This window comes from Dermacentor andersoni, chromosome 7 (genome assembly GCF_023375885.2).
Source record: "Dermacentor andersoni chromosome 7, qqDerAnde1_hic_scaffold, whole genome shotgun sequence".
NCBI classification, from domain to species: Eukaryota; Metazoa; Arthropoda; class Arachnida; order Ixodida; family Ixodidae; genus Dermacentor; species Dermacentor andersoni.
In genome coordinates, this window is record NC_092820.1 from 13,249,825 (window position 1) to 13,269,712 (window position 19,888).

A 19,888-nucleotide genomic window follows, 5' to 3' on the forward strand; every position below is an offset into this window, starting at 1 on the left:
AGATACCTGAACACTCTCCCAGCCCATTCATTTTCCTCCATATTCCTCAGCCGTTCTTCATACTCAATTTTACTGCGGGCTTCCCTCACTTCAAAACTAGTCCAGCCCATATCCCCTTGCACAGCTTCATTTGTAGTCTTCCCGTGAGCGCCCAATGCGAGGCGACCCACTGACCTTTGGTTCCCGTCGAGTCCTGATTGTACCCCTGATTTAAAGCAAACAACCGCATTTCCAAAAGTGAGTCCTGGAACCATTACCCCTTTCCACATACCTCGGAGGACCTCGTACCTATTGTATCCCCATAGCGCTCTGTGCTTCATTATGGCTGCATTTCTCTTCCCCTTGACTGTTATGGTTTTTTCCTGTGTTTCCATATATCCGTTGCCTTCGTTTATCCATATACCAAGGTATTTATATTCTGTTACCCGAGGTATTTCTTGGCCCTGTATCTCCACTGTCTGTTCACTGTTTTCATTGAATACAATAACACCTGATTTTCTAACACTAAATTTCAAACCTAACTTGTTGCCTTCCTGTCCACAGATATTAGCCAGACGTTGCAAATCACTTTGCTTGTTTGCGAGCAACACAATGTCGTCCGCATAAAATAAACCTGGGAGTTGCTGCTCTATTACTGTACCTGCCTGTTTGTATGAGAGATTAAACCCGATATTACTTCCTTCTAGCGCCCTCTCTATCCTCACCATGTACATCATAAACAGCAGCGGGGATAAAAGGCACCCCTGCCTCAGTCCCTTGTTGATATGAACTTTCTCCGCGCTCCTCATCCCTTCCCATTCAACGCAAACAGTATTTTCTAGGTAAATCTCTCTCAAAAGCTGTATACAATCGTTACCTAAGCCTTCCCCTTCCAGAATATCCCACAAAATGCTGCGGTCTACGTTGTCGTATGCTCCTGTAATGTCCAAAAAGGCCACATACAACGATCTGCTTTCTGCTTTTGATATTTCAATACACTGAGTAAGAACAAACAAGTTATCATCCAAACGCCTACCTATTCTAAAGCCATTCTGAAGCTCTCCCAAAATGCCATTATTTTCTGCCCATGCTTGAAGCTTTAATTTGATTGCCTGCATTGCTAGCCTGTATATTACCGATGTAATGGTCAACGGTCTATACGAGTGAATTCTGTCTTTCTCCCCCTTACCTTTATAAATTAAACTCATTCTACTTTGTCGCCAACTGTCTGGTATTCGTCTATCTATTAAAGTTTTTTCAACTGCTTTCACGAGAGCTTCCTTACTTTTTTGGTCCCAGTTCATTTATCAGCCTAACGGGAACCTCGTCTAGCCCTGTGGCTGTGCGCTTAGGAATTTTCTCTTCCGCTTTCTTCCAGTTTAAATTTGTAAACACTAGCTCCTTTCCTCCTTGGGTCTCTTTCATGCTCTTTTTTTTCTTCAAATACAACCTTGTCCTTGCCTTGGAAAGATTCGGCTGTTACTTTTTGGATGTAATTTATTGCTGCTTCTCCTTCCAGTCTGTTTTCATCTTCGTCTAGGATATGTTGTTGTATCGTTGTTGCCTTCCTGCCTAATAATTTTATGTGATTCCAAAATATTCTAGGTGCGGCCTTCTTTTTCTCACGTATTTCTGACAACCAACGTTCACTTTCACCTTTTAATTTTGCTTGCACCAGTATTTGAACCATAGACTTTTTTCTCCCGGTATATCTCCCATTTACTGGTTACTTCATGCTGTGGCAACTGCGCCTTCTTTGCCTGCCTGTGCTCTCGAGATGCTTTCTGTCGTTCGGCGATGGCTTCTCGTATCTCCTTGTTCCACCAGCTTTTCGGTTTCTTCTTTTCCTTTCCAATGAACATGTTGTTTCTCTTTCCGTATTTCTGTCGTTACTACACTTAGAAGCTCACCATATTCCCACCCCTTACTTGGCGACTTGCCAATTTCTTCCTCCACTCTAGTGACTATATTTGCTATTTGTTCAGCGTTCAAATTTGGACTGGCCATTTTGCTTTCGTTGCTCTCTTTCCCAACTACATATCCCATTTTCAAAATGATGCGTTTATGGTCACTCCCTATGCTGCTAAACCCTTCCTCATCGATGACCATTTCTCTCAACTTATCATGAATTCCTTCTGTCATCAGACAGTCATCAATGGTCGATTGCCGGCTTCCCACTTCCCACGTGATCTGTCCTTCACACTTAGGCCCTGTATTCACGATCACGAGATTATGTTGCTCGCAAAGGTCTAGCATTGACTTCCCGTTATCGTCGGTATAGCCATCTAAATCCTGTATGTGGGCATTCATGTCACCTAATAGGACTATCTCAGCACCATTCCCGAAACCCCTAATATCAGCGCTTATGCATTCCACTAACTCTTTATTCTTCTCTGTGCAATTTGTTCCGGTCCACAAATACGTAACTCCAAGCCAAGTTTCTTTCCCACTCATTGCACCTGATAACCAAAGATGCTCTTGACATTGTGAATTTACTCTTTTCCATTTGGCTCCCTGATGGATGAGCATTCCGACTCCCCCTCCCTTTCTTTCCGACTTAGTTCTGTTGCACCCTTCCCACACATAATTCTCAATAACTGGCGGCTCTTCTGAGTCTCTAAGGTGCGTTTCTGTAAACGCATACACCCCTATTTGTTCTCTATGTAACTGCTCCTCAATCTCTGCCCACTTTTCCTTTCTTCTGCCGCCCTGCATGTTTATGTAGCCTATTGCATGGCGAGCTCTTGTTCTTGTTTTCCTCCTTTTCCTGTTATCGACGGCGATGCTCTTCTGATGTTCCCCTAGGGGACCTTCTTTATTACTACCTACTCTGACCTCCTGAGCGCCCGCGGGCCCCCTAAAAAAGCAACAGCGCGACCCCCAAGTCGCCAGCCCACTTCTCGTGCTAGCCTGTAATTGAAGTGGATCCCATCTCGTTTAAAACCACCACAACTTCTCACTTCCCTTTCCTGTTGTACAGCGCCACCCGTGGTCGCATACTTTAGTTCACGACGCCACCGCTACGCTTATTTCCGTAGCACTGTTAGGGTGGCTAGAAGGGCAGGTGTGAATACCGGCGGCGCAAACGTGACCCAACAGTGCACCGATGCCGCGGGGCGGCGCTGTTGACCAAGGCGGGGTAAGCACGCAGCCGAAATGAGCGCCTCGCCAGCCTCGCGTCGGCTGCATCTCTACCACCGAAGTGAAAGTGAGCCCGTTTCGGGTATCGCGCGCTTTCTGCGAGCGTCAAAGAATGAATCTTTATCATGAAAACAATGTTATGTCAGCCCAAATCATTACTCCTGTGAAATTTTACGGGCCCAGTTCGCACTGTATCGAGATTCAAACGCGTTTTGTCTGTGCCCATTTCGTGAGCTGGCTTGGGTGTTAGGAGCTAGTGGGGGCTTCGAAATAATTTCGACCACTCCGGGTTCTTTAACGCGCACTGACATCATACGGCACACGGGCACCTTGCATGGGCACTATAACGTAAAACTATTTCAAACTTTTCTATTCCAATTCTGCTATCAGCCCTCCACGATTGGTCAAAAACTTTTTTCGACCACCCCCACTTCACCTGTCTGTCACGCGATGTCACGAAAACTGCGATAGCTCCCCATCTGATATGATGTGCACACACTGATTATGCATGAGTTGACAGAAAAAAGAAAAACTGTTATTTATGATTCGACCCCTTTTCACCATTAGCCTTCGGTTATTAATTGGTAAAAAGTTTTCAAGCAAACAAAAGTAACCTCCTATGAACGAGCAGAGTGTTTGATTGGTCTGTACAGACAACCCTGCAGGTGACCGCCCGGTGCTTGCGTCGGTGGTTACGCAAATTTGACGTCAGGAGATTGGAATAGAAACATATTGGAATAGTTTTACGTTATAGGACCCCATATCGCCTCCCTGAAAATGCGACCGTCGTCCTCGGGATCAGCAGTCAATCACCCTATGCGTGCCGTATGACCTGTAAACTGCAGACACTACCTGATAAAGTCTGGACGTATTTAACCACTTTTTGTCTGCGCTTGCAGACCTGTAGCATGTCATTTTGACGCTCATATAAGGAATTTACTATTATTGCAGACAGTGAAGCAACAGATCTGGTCATGAAATCGTTTATTTACAAGTGAGCAAAAAAAATTTAGAACACACAAGGTTTCAATGTTTTCCATTTCTTCACACTGTTCTGCTGATTGACACCTTTAAGCAAAAAGTGAATCCTTGTGAGGCAATAAAACGTATAACTGAGGCTGTCAGGGTAGCAGAATGGTCTATAGGCAACCAATCTTTAACCAATTGACTGCAAAATCTCGGCCACAGCTTTGGCATGCTAGCGTGTTACACTAAATTCAAAATTATGGGGTTCTACGTGCCAAAACCACTTTCTGATTATGAGGCACGCCGTAGTGAAGGGCTCCGAAAATTTTGACCACCTGGGGTTCTTTAACGTGCACCTAGATCTAAGTACACGAGTGTTTTCACATTTCGCCCCCATCGAAATGCGGCCGCCGTGGCCGGGATTCGATCCCACGACCTCGTGCTCAGCAGCCCAACACCATATATCCACTGAGCAACCACGGCGGGTGTTACACTGAATAAACGAGTGAGTTTGTTTTCAAGGGCATTGTTCAGCTTATAGAAAGATTCTGAGGGATATAAAAGGCCCTCAAGGTCCCACTCTTTGGATGCCTCTGGTGGAAGCTCTCTGGGGATATTGCCTTTATGGTGCTTCGCAGTCTTCACAATGTGTGGGCAAAACACGTCTTCTCGCCACATAACCTGCAATGTAATAAACTAGCCGTGCGTCGCTGCGGTGCTCAACATAACTTTGGTGGTCCACAGCATCTCGCCTTCGAATGACGGAATGTCGGGAGGAACACTCCAAAACAGGCGACGAGACCAACTGACAGCGGAGGGCGCAGGCCAGCGCGGGAGTACCACGCCGTAATACCACGCCGCGAGCAGCAGCGCCACGTTCCCCCTGGTGGCATCGGTGCGCAAGGAGGTCACGCGCGTCCGAAGGAAAGCGCCGCTGGTATTCACACCTCACCTTCTAGCCACCCTAGCACTGTGGAAGGTACAGTTTACCTTCTCTAAGTTTGTTGGTAGAGTCATATATTTAAGGAGGAAAAGCCCCAAAATTTTCTCTCTCACGCCCGCTCTTATTCGCGCCTGCGCACAAACAACTGGCGATCCTTCAAATGAACGTCTCGTGCGGCTAGGGACGAACGGCGAAAACAACGTTCTCCCCCGATGTATGTCCCCTAGGTAAAGTAGGTAGTACCTAGGTAGTACCTAGGTAAAGACGAATCTCAAGGGCCGAAAGTCCCCACATTTCTCTCTCGCAACGACTCGTTATACGAGGAGCTGTAAAGATGGCGCTAGGTCCCCTGAAGATCAATCCGGTGGCTTTAAACCGGTTAAAAGCGTAAGTGCACCCTGAGTTTCTTGTTCGTAAATACGCAACGGCTCGTGTTGCTACAGAATGTTAACGCACACCTGGAATTGAACTCGGCATGGGTCTCTTTGCGCTGAACGGCTAGTTAACGGTACTGCCTCAGCTGAGCCAGAATCACTCGCACATTTGAGAGGCCAGAAAGTAAATACCTTTTTCGGTAATCCCTCCGTGTCAGATGTCTCACAGCATTAAGCCGCGTCTACGTATCGCCCGTTTTTCCTTTTTTTTTCTAATAGCGAACGCGGGATGGAAGAGCTAAAGCGGGGTAGGGACCGAAACATGCATATTTAATTCGTCTGGTGTTGCATGCTGCCTGCTATTGTAGTCTACCGCGATCGTGTTTTGCCATTTTCCTCGACGACTGGATTAGGTTCAACAATGGGCTTGCCTCTTTCGTCCATCGAAAGTCATCCTGTGAACCCTTTGTGCAGTCACGGCTGGTGTTTTTGGCTATTGAGTGCCTTTATACCAGTACCGTCTTACAGCCGTTCTCAGAACACAGATTCTTCACTTGTAAAGCCTCAAACGCTGTGCGTTTCAAATACAAATAGCGACGTGGTAAGTGGGTAAGGCCAATGCAATGGTAATCTATTGTTTATAAGTGTCCAACCACACCACAATCTTAAAAGCACACATCTCTCGTGAAAACGTGGCCTAAAGTATATTTAATGGTCAAATGTTTGCCTAGGTGGGGTGCTTAGTGTGTTCCTGTATCTTTAGTCTGGTGCAATGAATATGGAATTAAAAGAAAATAAGTCATAACAATGTCTAGAAAGATAGCCACAGAGAGCATGGTAATAGTAGTCAAATTTCCCCAATACAGTGCAGTGAAATTGCCATGAAAAGTGGGACCCATGTGACCCACTGTCCATCAAAGTGTTGAAGTGATTGCCTGTGTATAATCGAAATTGTTTTCTGACATTATATGCTTAAATGCAGCAGTCGTTGCCACTCCATCTGCTTCCAACTCTACCACACTTTGATGTGCACTCTGGACAACGGTGGACACACGTGCCTTTATGCATGGCAGGTGTGAGGGATCACAGTGTTGGCTTTGGCATGCACATGAGGAGACAAAGTGCCTTGCAGATATCTTGCCAGCTTTGCTCGCTGGTATCCACTATCGTGTGTTTCACCAACAAGCCCAATCCTACAGCTGTCCCTTCAACAAAGCTTTCATTTTGAAAATAATATGCAGAGAAATATTACAGCAAAGCTGTTTATGGCTAGCGTTCCGTGCATTTTTCTTCTGCTTCTGCAAAAACCGGGGGCTGATCCTGGAGGTGGTGCAATACCGTGCCAACTCGTGGCGGAGGTGAAGCAGGCTTCAAGCACTCTGCCAACTTGCAAAATTAAGTTTAATATCTTGGATCAAAATAGAAGCCATAGCAGATATTAAGCTGATAAGAACAGATGCTACTCTTTGGCCTGTGTCGGCCATGTCTACGTTCGTACCACCCTCTCTTTGTCGGCATTACAAGCGCCTGTGTATCTACTTCCCTTCCGCTCTCCCGTGGTGGCGGTCCAATCGAAATGTCACGCCTGTCTAGTTTCCTCTGGCTCCTCGGGGTGGCGGTCTCGTCGTCCACACGAATGTATCTAAAGATAATGTTAAATGAGTTCTTACCTCTGGTAAAAATTCTGTATCACCTCCTTGTCATGTGGTAAACAGCTTCGCTGGTCATCCACCTTCACAGAGTGGAATGGCTTATGAATTTCTTAACCATTCCAAGTGTGACTGATAAATTGAACCAGCTTGGCAACATGGCCACTTCTGGTTGTCATGATCCTGTCATCAAATTTGTATTTCTGAGAGGAGCCAGGCCTGCTTAAATTCCCTGGTACTGTATGCTTCTTCTTGGTCCTTGTCTTTTTCTAGTGTTTTACATTGGCTACTATGCTCAAGTTGTATAGGGTTAGAGCAGTGCAACAGGCCGTTGGACAGACGACCTGTTGTTGTAATGCCAACTGCACTCATTTGGAAAGGACAGGTCCAGAAACATCAATTGGCACAACAAGAGATGAAGGACAGGAAGAAACAAACAGATAGGATGAAAGATGCAAAAGCAGAAGTTCACCAACTAGCCTGTTGTCTGCATTAAACAGTTGACCTGAGTTCTTCTGAAATAAGATCAACAGCATGCTTTTGCACCTTTTCTAATTTATGTTTACACATCATGCTAATTGAATACCGTGCAAGGCTTCCACATTCTAGTTTTGATCAAATTATAAAGTGCGTAACGCAACAAGTTTGAGCTTGGGAGGTGCCTACATTAACTTGCCTTAAAAACGCAAGGCTTGCATGTAGAAGATGTGCAAGTATCATCGTCATGCTTGTACTGAGATGCTGCAGTGGCTACTCCCAAATATTTGTATTCATTGGCTTCTCACATTAGAGAACCATTAAGACCTTAGGTGAATTAAAACATTTTTTGTTCACGTTGGTTTGTGCTTTGTTTTTAACGTAAGTATAAGTAGTACTAAGTTAGTTGTGCCAGTTCATCCAGTTTGTAGTCGTGTGTATGTACTTTGAATGGTTGCACTAAAATAAAAGCACACATTTATTTGTTCCTTTTTTTGTTTGTGCATGTAGAAATCTGTATATCGTTGCTACCATGTTGAAATGTTGAGGTTCTAAGGGCTTAGCAGACGACACAATGTATGTGTGGTGCCCTGCCAACTCTGCACTGCTATTGCCTGCCCACACCAGTCCTGCGCATGCGTACTGTGAAGCAAACTGTTAAACAATTGCTGTGCTCGTCGGGAGGCACAGCTCGGCAAGAACAAAGTTGACCGGGCACAGAGCATAACGATGCTCCGGTCCTCCACGCTCATTCTCTTGTGGGCCACATGTTGCGCAGCTTCCTGAGTGAGCCAGCGTACAAGGATGCGACGGAGAGTTCGTCGATGTGCAACACACGCCTGGTGGTCGAGCGGCGCCTGCGGCTGCCTTTTCTGGACGCCCAGACGGGTGTGGCGCAGAGTGACTGCGCCCTGTGGATGGCCCGCTGGCAGCGAATGCCGGGCCATGCCGAGGGCCAGCTCTACTCATATCCAGCACGGCGATGGCGCAAGCGCCGTCGCCAGTACCTGATGAATGACCGGTACCTGGGGGCCACGCGACTGCGCGAGCAGCCGCCGGACTACGGGGACGCAGGTGAGGCCTCGTTGGAATGGGCACATTGGGTGGGCGACTGTCACTCGCAGGTGGCGCTGGCAACGACATGTAGGGCAGCTCTGCGTTGGCACCATTTCTTGCTTGTTGTGGCAGTGAAGTGGGTCAGGCAAGCAACGGGTGGTGTCCAAAACATGACTGGCTCTTGCTGTCGCTTTTGCGATAAGGAGCCGGTAAACGCATAGCCTTCGAGATTGGTTTCATTTACTCAGAGGGAGCCTTTGCCTGTGCTGGGATTTGCACGCCACTTTTATCGTATTTATGTAATTCCAATCCATACTTCTAAAAAAATTTACTAAAGATAATGTGCATTAGATACAGGCAACCGTGGGACATTCCCATTGAGCCAACGGGGCCGAAATTTGCAGGCAATGCTAGTGGCACCTGGATTTTAATGGTAATTGCATGGGTAACAAAAAAATGTTGGTTGGCTAATGAAGAATAACATTTTGATTAATATCAGTCAATCAAGTTTATTTTTCTTTGGCAGAGGGGAGGCCAGGGCTATAAGCCACAATAGCTTGACAAGAGGTTGCGACTTCCTTTTACATGGTGGCAATGCCAGAAACATGACATACATCAGTGTACTCGACAAACCGAAGTATATGCTATGCATGATACATGTATTGCATAAAATTACAGTGAAAGAGAATACAGATCTGTTGAAGATGACCGCGGTAAGTTGAGCAGAAAAAAAGGCCTGTAGGAATGTCTGCACATCTGCTGCTTTATCTTTCTTTATCTTAATGGAAAACAATAACACACAGCATGCATAATCATAATGTATACAGCAGCAGCAAAACAAAAGAAATTGCTTGGTGATAAGCAATGATGAGTAATAGCAACATACAGTAGTGACGAAAATTTAGTTTAATTGTTCAAATTGATAAAGTATCATGAAAAAAACACTGCAGAATCATTCAAAATGTAGCTGATGCAAAAAAAATATTTTTGATAATGGATACAGAGCTTTTAATAAGATGAATATTTAACTTCTACATGTTGTTTAATAAATTATATTGTGTGTAATATATCAAATGCTTGCAGTAATTTGCCCTGGGAGTAGGATTGATCCATGGCTCTTTATGTCTGGTGTGTTTAATGCTGTTTTTTTCTTGGAGGTCAGCGAGAGAAACGGTAATACAGTCAAACCTCGATATATCGAACACGGATATATCGAATTATTGCGTATATCGAACAATTTCTATATCACATGGAAAATCGCATGCATTTTTAATTCTTTATTTCGAACGGGGCCGGATGTAAAATGGATATATCGAACTCCGCCGCCCCAGACCAAGTGCGCTCTGTTGACAGGAGGCGAGCTTTCCCGCAACACTCTCGAAGATAGCGGCGGTGCGATCGGCGTACCAGACTGCTGCGTATGACAGCTGCCCACATCGGTCGCCGAGGGCGCCATTTGAACGTAGCGGCGTACACACGCGGCGGCTTGGAGCCAGCACGGCCGCCTCGATCACGCGCGCACGGCGAGGCTTGCCCCCGCCGTGCGCGCGTGATCGAGGCGGCCGGGGAGCCAGTTGGAGTGCTTTGTCGGTGCTGAGCCACACATCATGTGCAATGCGGACTTCGTTGGCGGTGACGACAGCACCGGAACAGTGGCGGAGTTAACAGACGTGGATATCGCGGCAGAAGTGACTGCTGAGCGGCCAAACGAAGACGCTGCCGAGGCTGATCCAGCAAGCGCTGACGTTGCCCCGCTCCCGACTGCAACTGAGGCTGTAGCTGCCTTGGCCGTTGTACGCCGCTACTGCGGCACAATAGAAGGCACTGGACTGTCCCTTGTGGACCGTTTGGACTATGTTGAGGACGCCGTGGTCAAGCACGCGGTTGCCAATATGAAGCAGGCTATGCTGCTTCAGTACTTTCAGCGAACAAAATAAATACTTTGTTTGAAGCTTCATGTGAGTATCCATTGCGCCACGATTGGTTTATTGATTGATTTGCGCTAGTTTTTGACGCGTTTTCTACGTGATTTTATATACCGAATTCCGGCTATATCGAACTATTTTGCGATCACCGCGCTGTTCGATATATCGAGGTTCGACTGTATATATATATATATATATATATATATATATATATATATATATATATATATCTTAAGTTATACACAGCATACATAGCATGTAATATATCAAATGCTTGCAGTAATTTGCCCTGGGAGTAGGAATGATCCATGGCTCTTTATTTCTGGTGTGTTTAGTACTGTTCTTTTCTTGGAGGTGAGATAGAGAAATGGTAATACCACCATATCTTATGTTTGAGCTTTATGATAGTGCAAGTCTGTAGTTATACAAATGAAGAACAGGAAGAATTTCAGACTGAATAAAATGGCTGGCAGTAGGATGATGATGACAAAATGTATTTATTAAAGGATGGCGCGAAGGCCTATAATGGGAATAGGAAGAGGAGAGGGGAGGCGTATTCAGAGCCGTCCTAGAAGCTGCGCGTCCTTGGCAAAAGCCAAGAGCGAGTCCAGAATGGCCCTGTCAGAATCCATCGAGCCAGTTGCCGGTCTAATCCACTCCTCGTAGGACGACACTCGCACCGCCCTCAGGTGGTGGTCCCGCTGTTGAGCGTGTCGCTGGCACTCCCAAAACAGATGGGCTGCGGATGGCCGCGTGGCCATGTCGCAGTCAGGGCACCTGTGTGGCGTCTGGAGCGCTTCTTGGTCCGCGGAGGCTGTGGGATGGCCGGGTTCCTGCGATGGAAGGGAGTTGGGAGACGGAGATGAAGGGCGTCTTTCCCGGTGTGGCCGGTACTGTCGCCACCGTTCCAGCACATCCGGTGTGAGGACGAAGCCGGAACGGAGCCTATGCAGCAGCACCTGCCCCGACCTGGGAAGACCCGCTGGAAGTGGGTCTGGGTCTGAGGGCACACTCGCACGGAGTTCCCTCTTGCGTCGGTTGGCTGCTGCTCTCAGAGCTCTGTCTGGGTCATACGGGGCTCCATTTGTCGTGTTGCTTGTGCTGGTTGTGAGGGCTTCTGAAGGATCCCGGGAGACGACGCGGTTGGAAAGAAGGGCGCGCGCCGCCTCGTGGGCTCTCTCATTTCCCTCGATGCCCTGGTGACCAGGGATCCAATGAAGTGTTGCAGTGACCCCGTGGGCTTCCGCACGCCTGAAGGCCTGCTTGACGAGGAGTACTTCCGATGATGATGTGTGGCGCGACTTGCAGGCATGCAGCGCATACTGAGAGTCGGTGTATATATCGATGTGTTTTGCTTGCGTGGTGCTTGAAACGCTATCTAATGCCCAGACTATTGCGCAGAGTTCAAGTTCCGTTGGGTCGTCAGCATCAGCAGTTGTAAAGGTAGAATGTGTCTCACAAGAACCCACTACGTGGTAGGCGACTGCTCCCTCGTTGGTGCGAGGGTCGAAAGCTGCGTCAGTGTACACTTGTTTATGGCTTGGCGGTGCGTCTGCCAATGTCTGCACATGACGCGCAGCGAATGCTGCCCGGCGGTGCGCATGTTGGGCACCCATGTTTCGGGGCGTTGGTGTAGTGTCAACGACAGCAATGTCATCCCACGGTGAGATGTCGGATGGCAGTTGTGGCAAAGTTGATATATCCTTTCCCATGTAGGCCAGTAGAGTCCTGCCTTGTCTGGTGTGCTTCAGGCGTTCCTCGTGTCCTGCCTTCGATGCTTCGATGGTTGCACGGAGGGTAGGCAACTTCGCATAGCGATGTAGCTCCTCGACACGTGTGTGTTTCGGGAGCCCTGTGATAACACGGAGAGCTGATCTGTGGAGTACCTCTAGCTGTGTCCAGTGCCGAGCAAGCAGGTCATAACAGCGCGCTCCGTATATCGCTCGGGATGTCAGCAAAGCACTAACAAGCTTTCGGCATACGTCGGTACCAGCACCGCCCATGCGGGAACAGATTCGTATTATGAGGTGCAGAGTGTTGAGCCATGTCCGACGAAGGTCTGCGAGCCACGCATCCGCTGTGCCTGTGCGGTCAATAGGTATCCCGAGAACGCGCACTGATTTTTCTGCTCGCTGCAGCGTTTTGCCTGCGAGAGTGAGCGTGAGGGCTGCTTCGTCCTGCGTTGAACCTCGGATCACCACATAGGTTGTCTTCTCTGGAGATGGCCGCATGCCAGTTTGTGGCAGGTAGTCGTCAATAACGTCAAGTGCCGCTTGCAGGGTCTCCTGCTGCTCATCAATTGGTCGTGATGCAGTCCATAACGTGATGTCATCCGCGTAAATTGTGAAGCCCAGTTCGGAAATAGCCTCCAGTCGCTCAGCCAGGCCTATCATAGTCAAATTAAATAGGAGGGGTGATAGTATAGAGCCTTGTGGGACTCCCACTATGTTTGGGTAAACCTTCCCGATGTCTCCGTCGATCCGTATGGAAAAAGTGCGATCTTGAAGGAAGGAACGCACAAAGTTGAGGGGGCGGCCCGTGATTCCGTGCCTCTCAGCTGCCTCTATGATTGCCTCATGCGTCACAGTGTCAAAAGCTTTACGGAGGTCCACCGCCACCAGGACGCTCGGGTGTCGCTTTGCGCGACCGACTGTCTTTCGACGCAGTACACCTTCCCTCACAAGTAGGAGGCTGTCATGAGTGCCAAGGTTTGGTCTAAACCCTGTCTGGGCTGGATGAAAGCGACCCTCTGTTTCTAGAAAGTGAGATATGCGTGTCAAGGCCATTTGCTCCGCCAGCTTACACGTAGTAAGTGTGAGAGATACAGGGCGCATGTTCGACAGTACATCTGGCTATTTGTTTGGTTTCGGTATGGGTGTGACTATCGAATGCTTCCATCCTACTGGGATTTCATCATTGATCCACACTTCGTTAATCTCCTCGAGAAGTTGCTTTTTTGCGTATTCTTCCAGATTCCTCAGAGCCGCCCACGTCACACCGTCATAGCCTGGCGCGCTGCGCACGTTGATGGAAGAAAGTGCCTGTTCGAGCTCGAAGAGTGAGAATGGGGCCTGGATGCCCTCATCGGTCACTGGCGGCGTTTTCCGGTAAATGTCGACGTTCGGGGGCGTCGCCGGTTGGGGAAAAAACGTGTTCGTGGCATCATCTTGGAGTTGGCTGACTGACTGGCTAGTTTTGAGCAAGACATTTGAAATAGCACTGCGTGTTTTACGCTGACCTGTCATAGCCTTGAACGTGTGCCACACCTTGTGGAGGCCAGTTCTTTCGTTGAATGATGAGCAGTGCTAGCTCCAACGTTCCCGATACAGGCGCTTGGCATATCTTCTAGCGATGGCAGTGCGACGTCGAAGTCGCACACGGTCGCGATGTCGTCGGCCATTGGCTTTGTACGTCAACTGTGCTCGCTTGCGCGCATCCCAAAGGTTTAGCATACGTATGTCCGGCGCCGGAGCATCAGCTCTCACCTCAGTCTCAGTAGTGGCCTTGCGCAGGGCGCGTGACGCCCGCTCCCGTACGAATGAAGTCTTGGGTTGCTCCGCAAATGCTCTTCTGTAGGCATCCCATCTGATCGTGTGCACAGTGCGCCCGGCCGCACGCTTTCGTCCCACGTTCAAAGTAATCCACAGTGGATAGTGGTCGCTGCCCCAGGTGTCCGGATCGCATCGCCAGTCTTTCACGTAGGCTGGTGTGGATAACGTCAGGTCTGGGGTCGTGTTACGTTGTCCACTATGCAGGGCGGCGCGGGTGGGGTAGTCGGTGTCATTTGCGAGCACTAAGTCAGCTGACTCCGTGGCATCTGCGAGTGCCATTCCGCGGGGCGTGTGATAGTCATAGCCCCACTGCGGATGCTTGGCGTTGAAATCGCCGCCTATCAGGAAGTCGTCGTTTGGGTAACGTCTCCGCAAAGCGTGAATCCACGTGAATGAACCGCGTGTACGGGAGCTAACTTCAGGGCGCATGTATACCGATACCAGCAATGCATTTCGCTTTGCAATCTTGCAACGGACAGCCACCACCTCCTGCACGGCGGTCGAGTACTGAGAAGTGTCAATCTGCGTTTGCGGAATGTCTGTGCGGACAAAGACAGCCGCTTGTCCCCGTATTACAAATTCTTCGGCTGCACTGGCGATACCATTGTGCTGCGGGTTTCGGTGTCGTTTCCTGTTTCTATGCTCTATTGACGGTTGGTAATAACCATTGAACTGTCGTAGTGTCCGATCTGTGCCATTAGTTTCTTGAAGTAAAAGCGCAAGGGGGCGTCCGACACAGTCAAACAAGAGGTTCAGTTCTGTCGCACAAGTGCCGAGCCCTCGGCAGTTCCACTGTAAAACGTGTGGAGTGGGACTGTCGAGGGCTGTACGCGAAGCCGGGTGGCTATTGACGTGAGGCGAAGAGCTGTTGGAGCAAGCCATATTGTCGTTGGAAGTGCTTCTCCTGCGCTTGGAGGAGAGGGTGCGAAAGTTGTTGTACCAGCAGAGCCAGGTCTGTCTGCTGTGTGGTAGTAGAGGTTCTTTCTTGCGTTTTAGTGAGCTCCTGCGGATTGCATGGCTGCTGCTATCACTTGGCACGAACACGTTCGAGCAGTGCTGCATGCCTTTTTTCGTTCTCTTCTAGTTTCCGCCGCAGTTCGACGTTCTGTCGTGCGAGTTCTGCAATCTCAGCTTCTACACTGTCTTGCGATGTATCAACCAGCTGCGATGGTGAAGGCAGCATAGGTGTGGTATAAGGTAAAGAGTTCGCCGGTTTGTCTCCACTTGGTTGAGTTCGCTTGAGCGCTGCTGCGTAGTTGAGGTTGCAGCCGTTTCCTCCCGTTGTTGGTTGTGCGCAGTTCTTTGAAACAATCTCGTTCACTGCTTCCTTTATGGTACGTAGCTGCATTGAGATGTTTTCACTTTCAAGTAGCTGCTGCGTCAATTTGACGTCATGGCACTGGACAGTTCTAGTGCGGCTTCTCGATCGGTGTGCGCCGTGCCTTCTACGACGAGAGCGGGGCCTTGAGCGGAGTTTCTTAGCAATTTTTGCGTCGGACTTCAGTTTAGCTGGACACTTCGGGTCAGTCGCCGTGTGACCTTCTTCTTCACAGTTGCGGCATCTGGGCGTCGTCTGTTTGCATTCATTGCCAGTAGTACTACCTTCGTGTGTCTTGCCGCATGTAGGACATACCGCTTCGTGCGGGCAGACATCCTTCTTGTGACCAAAGCGATGACGATTACACACGATGCTTTTAGGTTCGTAAATTGAAACTCGGGTGATGTGGCCGTAATACACGACTCTGTTAGGAGGGTGGCGTCCTTCAAAAGTCAGTAGACATGCCCCACGCTTTCCCATTGGGCGCGCGTCAAGGATACGTCGGTGCTCACAGGTCAAGGCTGCCCGGAGTTCAGCCTTTGTTTCATTGCAGTCAACGTTGTATATAACACCTCGAAACATGTCTCGTCCGGGTGCCTGATACACTTGTACTGGTATCTGTCCGTGGTTCACGTCTAGGTGTGAAAGTTTGAGAAGCCCGTCTGCTTGCCTCTTGTCGTGAACGAGCAATCGTATGGTGTTAGATGCTGGTTGCAACGTGTACGTCAGAGGCTTGGTGTTGACGGCAGCGGGTGTGGCCATCACGAAGTTGCGGTGGAGGTCCTTGCCTGGTACAGTCGTGAGCGCCACGTTTACCCGTGGTTTCACGACTAGCACAAAAGTTTCTGGCGGTGTTTCCTTCTCGGGCCACGTTTGGTTGTGCTTACGGCGTTGCACTTTCCACACTCCTTCGTCACCGTAATCTTCAAACGCGTCCTGGGAGAGGGCTCCGGCGTCTCAAATTGTCTCTAGCTTCTCAGTTGAGTTTGCGTAAGAAAACAGTTCTTGAGACGCGTGCAATGCAGTCTCTGCTTGACGTGGCATTGTCACATCAGACTGTAGGCTTGAGGATGTCAGTGGTGCTTGTGTTTGCATGTCGTCTTCGTCACTGGAAGGGGTGGACGCGTCTTCGTAGGTGAATGACGTGAAAGAGTCGTGCCGCGTTCGTTTCGATACCGCACTGGCCGTCGTTGACAGACTTGCAGAGCGGTCTCTATCACGACGGTGGCGGCTGCGGCTGCGTTCGTTCGGTTCCCTATTGTTCTTTCGTCTTTGGCGTTCGCGTCTATGTTGTTGGTCAGCGGTAGCATGCCCACAGCGTTCTTCATGCATCCCAGCAGAGCGTTCTGTGGTAGACGCTTCTGGAACGCCTTCGGGACGTGGCGTAGCCGCTTCCTGGCCCCAGTCTTGGGCAGGCGTCATCAAAGCTGATTGTCCCTGGCGTTGTTCATGGTCGTCAGATAGAGGTAGCTTCGATGACCCGGGCTCGGTCATCAACGCAGTCATGGCCATGCATTAGGCTTAGCAAGGCCGCCCGCTGGCGCGTAAAAGCGGCCGTAAAACGGCCAGAAAGCAATGCACCTTTCCGAGGCTTGTCTCGACGTGTGGCCGAAGCGACACCGATAAAGAGGATGTGCGACAGAAGATGGTGAGGCGCGAACAGCGCGCGTAACTGTCAGGTTGTCAGGTTGTTGATACTGGCTTTGGACCACACAAGGCTGCAGTATCGAAGATGCAAAGACACTAATGAATTGAAAATGATAAGCTTGACTTTAGCAGGTATAGAGTGCCTGACACATGCAATCAGCATGTGTCAGCTGCATGCAAGTTGAAGAAATTTTAGTACTTCCCTCATAATTATGATTTAAGAACGATAGGTGACGTCTGAATAAGTTATGGTTATTCAGAAAGGTGCATGCAAATTCAAAATGCAATGAAGCTTGCGAGGCGTCAATATGGTGCTTGTCGTTCCGCATAACGGATGACTTGGACATCCGCTGCTGTGGTTATGGGGGCACCCCACTCGCTCTGGCAGGGTATCTCCTATGTTTTCTATAGTTTACATAATATGGTCCTCTGTTTTTTTCTCATTGGCTTCATCGTTGACGCTTGATACAGCAGCATAGGACGAATAAAATTGCAATGCAAATTGGATGAACTGGCTCCAAATAAACCAATTTATTACAATGGCACCAATGTTTACATGAAATAAAAGGCACAGGAGGGTCATTTCAGAAGATATACCGGTGCATAACCTGCATAAGTGTTTGTATGCAGGGACTTGGCCAGGGCTTATGGGGCTCCAGCCCCTCCCCCCCAAATTTTTTTTCGTGCTGTTATGCACCGCCGACCAAAACAACCCCCGGTGCTGCCAGTAGTACTACCTTCGTCCGCCCGATTTCGCAATGTTCACGCTGAAAAGACATTTCAGCGTGAACATTGCGAAATCGGGCTGGATTTCGTGGCAACGCCCATGTACCGGGAGTCACATAACGCAAGGAGCTCCATGCGAGCACAAAGTTTCCAAGGGCATTTCGATGGCAAGCGAGCTTACCGTGGCATCTTGTGGAGGCCGCGTAATCTATGGAGTGCATGGATTTTAATTCTGACACTTTATGGGTATAAAGTTCTCATAAACTTTTGATGTGAAAGCTGCATTGACGTTTCCAAAGTTGTGCTTTAGATTTTCAATTCCGGAACTTTATGGGTTTAATGTTGTTCTAAACATTTGACGCCAAAGGTGTATTGACTTTACTGAGTAATACATCGGACCATACAACGAGACAAGCCAAATCAACACACTGTCAAACAAGTTGACAAAGCATGCAGCAAGGTTCAATGAGACAAAGCGTGGTGGTTCGTTTTTGCCGTCATGTCAAAGAAAATACTATCAACATTTTTTTTTCACCTGTGCCAAAGCAACCATGGCAAGACACTAAAGCGAGCAAACTACATTCTTATTTATTTTTCTATTTTGACTTTTATTCGCGAGGACACTTGAGCCTCTTAATTTTTTTTTCTCATTACCCGCGGGCTGCCGGAGCTCGCCTGAGCGCATGCATCTTTCTCGTGTTGCCCCGACCATTGCGCGGCGCACTTTGATATGCGTTCGTTTTTCTCTGGCCGAGTGGATTTTCGCTGGGCAATGTTTTCGATGTTTTCTGGCTAGCAGACGAGAAAAAGAAACAAGGCATAGTCACTTGCCGTCATCACTGTAGGCAGGGTTAACAGATTTGGCGATTTCTCACCAAATTGGCTATCTTTAGAAGCTCCTGGCGACCGAAAATCATGTTTAGGGACTTGGCTACCTTATGGCTCCTTTTGCAGGTGGTAATTGGTATAGGTAGTGGCTGAATCACACTCCCCCTGATGGCCCCCTCAAAGCGTCAGATCTTCAAGGCAATGCTTGTGTGTCTTGCAAGCTCCAGAAGCAAATTCAGGAGCTGAAAATATATCATGGCCACCACATGTTCGGTGGGTCTCTTCGGCTTGTCACCCTGGGCTCCCCAGGACTGCCCGAGATGCATATGCAACATTCGCTGAAATCAACGTCTCAGGCAGTTCGGGACTGTCATTGACGGATAATTGAACAGGCCCAAGCAGCTACCTTCGAGTAACAGGAATTAACCAATCTTATAGGCAATGCCTTTGCGTCCTTCGAAGGACGGAAGCAATAGGTGGTGTCCTAATATCACCCCAGCGACGATTGCCTCTCTAGAGAATCTCGAAGTCCATAGTTCTTCATGTCAGAAACTACCGCAACAACCAAAAACACGTCATGGCAGCCATGACATTACAGGCGCCAATGTCTATCTGACTATGCGACTGCGTACCAGGGAGCGGAGAATGTGTGTTACGTCATCGAGTTCGCACGGGAACATTTAAAATGAAGTCATAGTGGCATGGCGTTAATATTGTCACATAGTAGTGACGGTGAAAAAGCCAGCAAAACTGTGATTAACGAAACTAGCTTTAACCTCATAACCAGTTCTAACCTAACCTCAAAGTCCAGTACGCCAATACGTCGGATGATCTTCTAGGGTCCGAAATAGCGTCGCAATAGTTCCTCACTGAATCCTCGTCGGCGTATCGGGGTCCAAGGCCAAACACGGTCGCCAGGCCGGTACTCGACATAGCGTCGTCGGAGGTTGTAGTGTCGGTGTTGGTGCGCTGCTGGTTCATGATCCGCAGGCGGGCGAGCTGTCAGGCTTCTTCAGCGCACTGGAGGTAGGTAGCGACGTCAAGATTCTCTTCATTGGTGATACGTGGCAGCATGGCGTAAAGAGTCGTCATCGGGTTCCTGCCGTAAACCAGCTTGAACGGCGTGATCTGTGTTGTTTCTTGCACTGCCATGTTGTAAGCAAAGGTTACATACGGCAGGACGGCATCCCAAGTCTTGTGTTTGACGTCGACGTACATTGCTAGCATGTCGGTGAGGGTCTTATTCAGGTGCTCCGTAAGACCATTTGTCTGTGAGTGGTTGGAAGTTGTATTCCTGTGCCTTGTCTG

General features: G+C 48.7%; 1 protein-coding gene and 1 pseudogene across 2 annotated transcripts in view; one reads left to right on the plus strand and one right to left on the minus strand.

Moving 5' to 3' along the window:
* Positions 1-5,317: 5,317 nt before the first annotated feature.
* d4 (double PHD fingers d4) overlaps positions 5,318-19,888 on the plus strand; it is a 196,824-nt gene continuing 182,253 nt past the window's right edge. For both annotated transcript variants that reach the window (XM_050182386.2, XM_055073203.1), the window contains exons 1-2: positions 5,318-5,416; positions 8,308-8,603. In XM_050182386.2, the coding sequence (XP_050038343.1) occupies positions 5,364-5,416; positions 8,308-8,603 (349 nt within the window). In that variant the 5' untranslated portion in view covers positions 5,318-5,363. The remainder of the gene's footprint in view (positions 5,417-8,307; positions 8,604-19,888) is intronic.
* LOC126535714 (U2 spliceosomal RNA) lies at positions 6,708-6,887 on the minus strand (annotated as a pseudogene).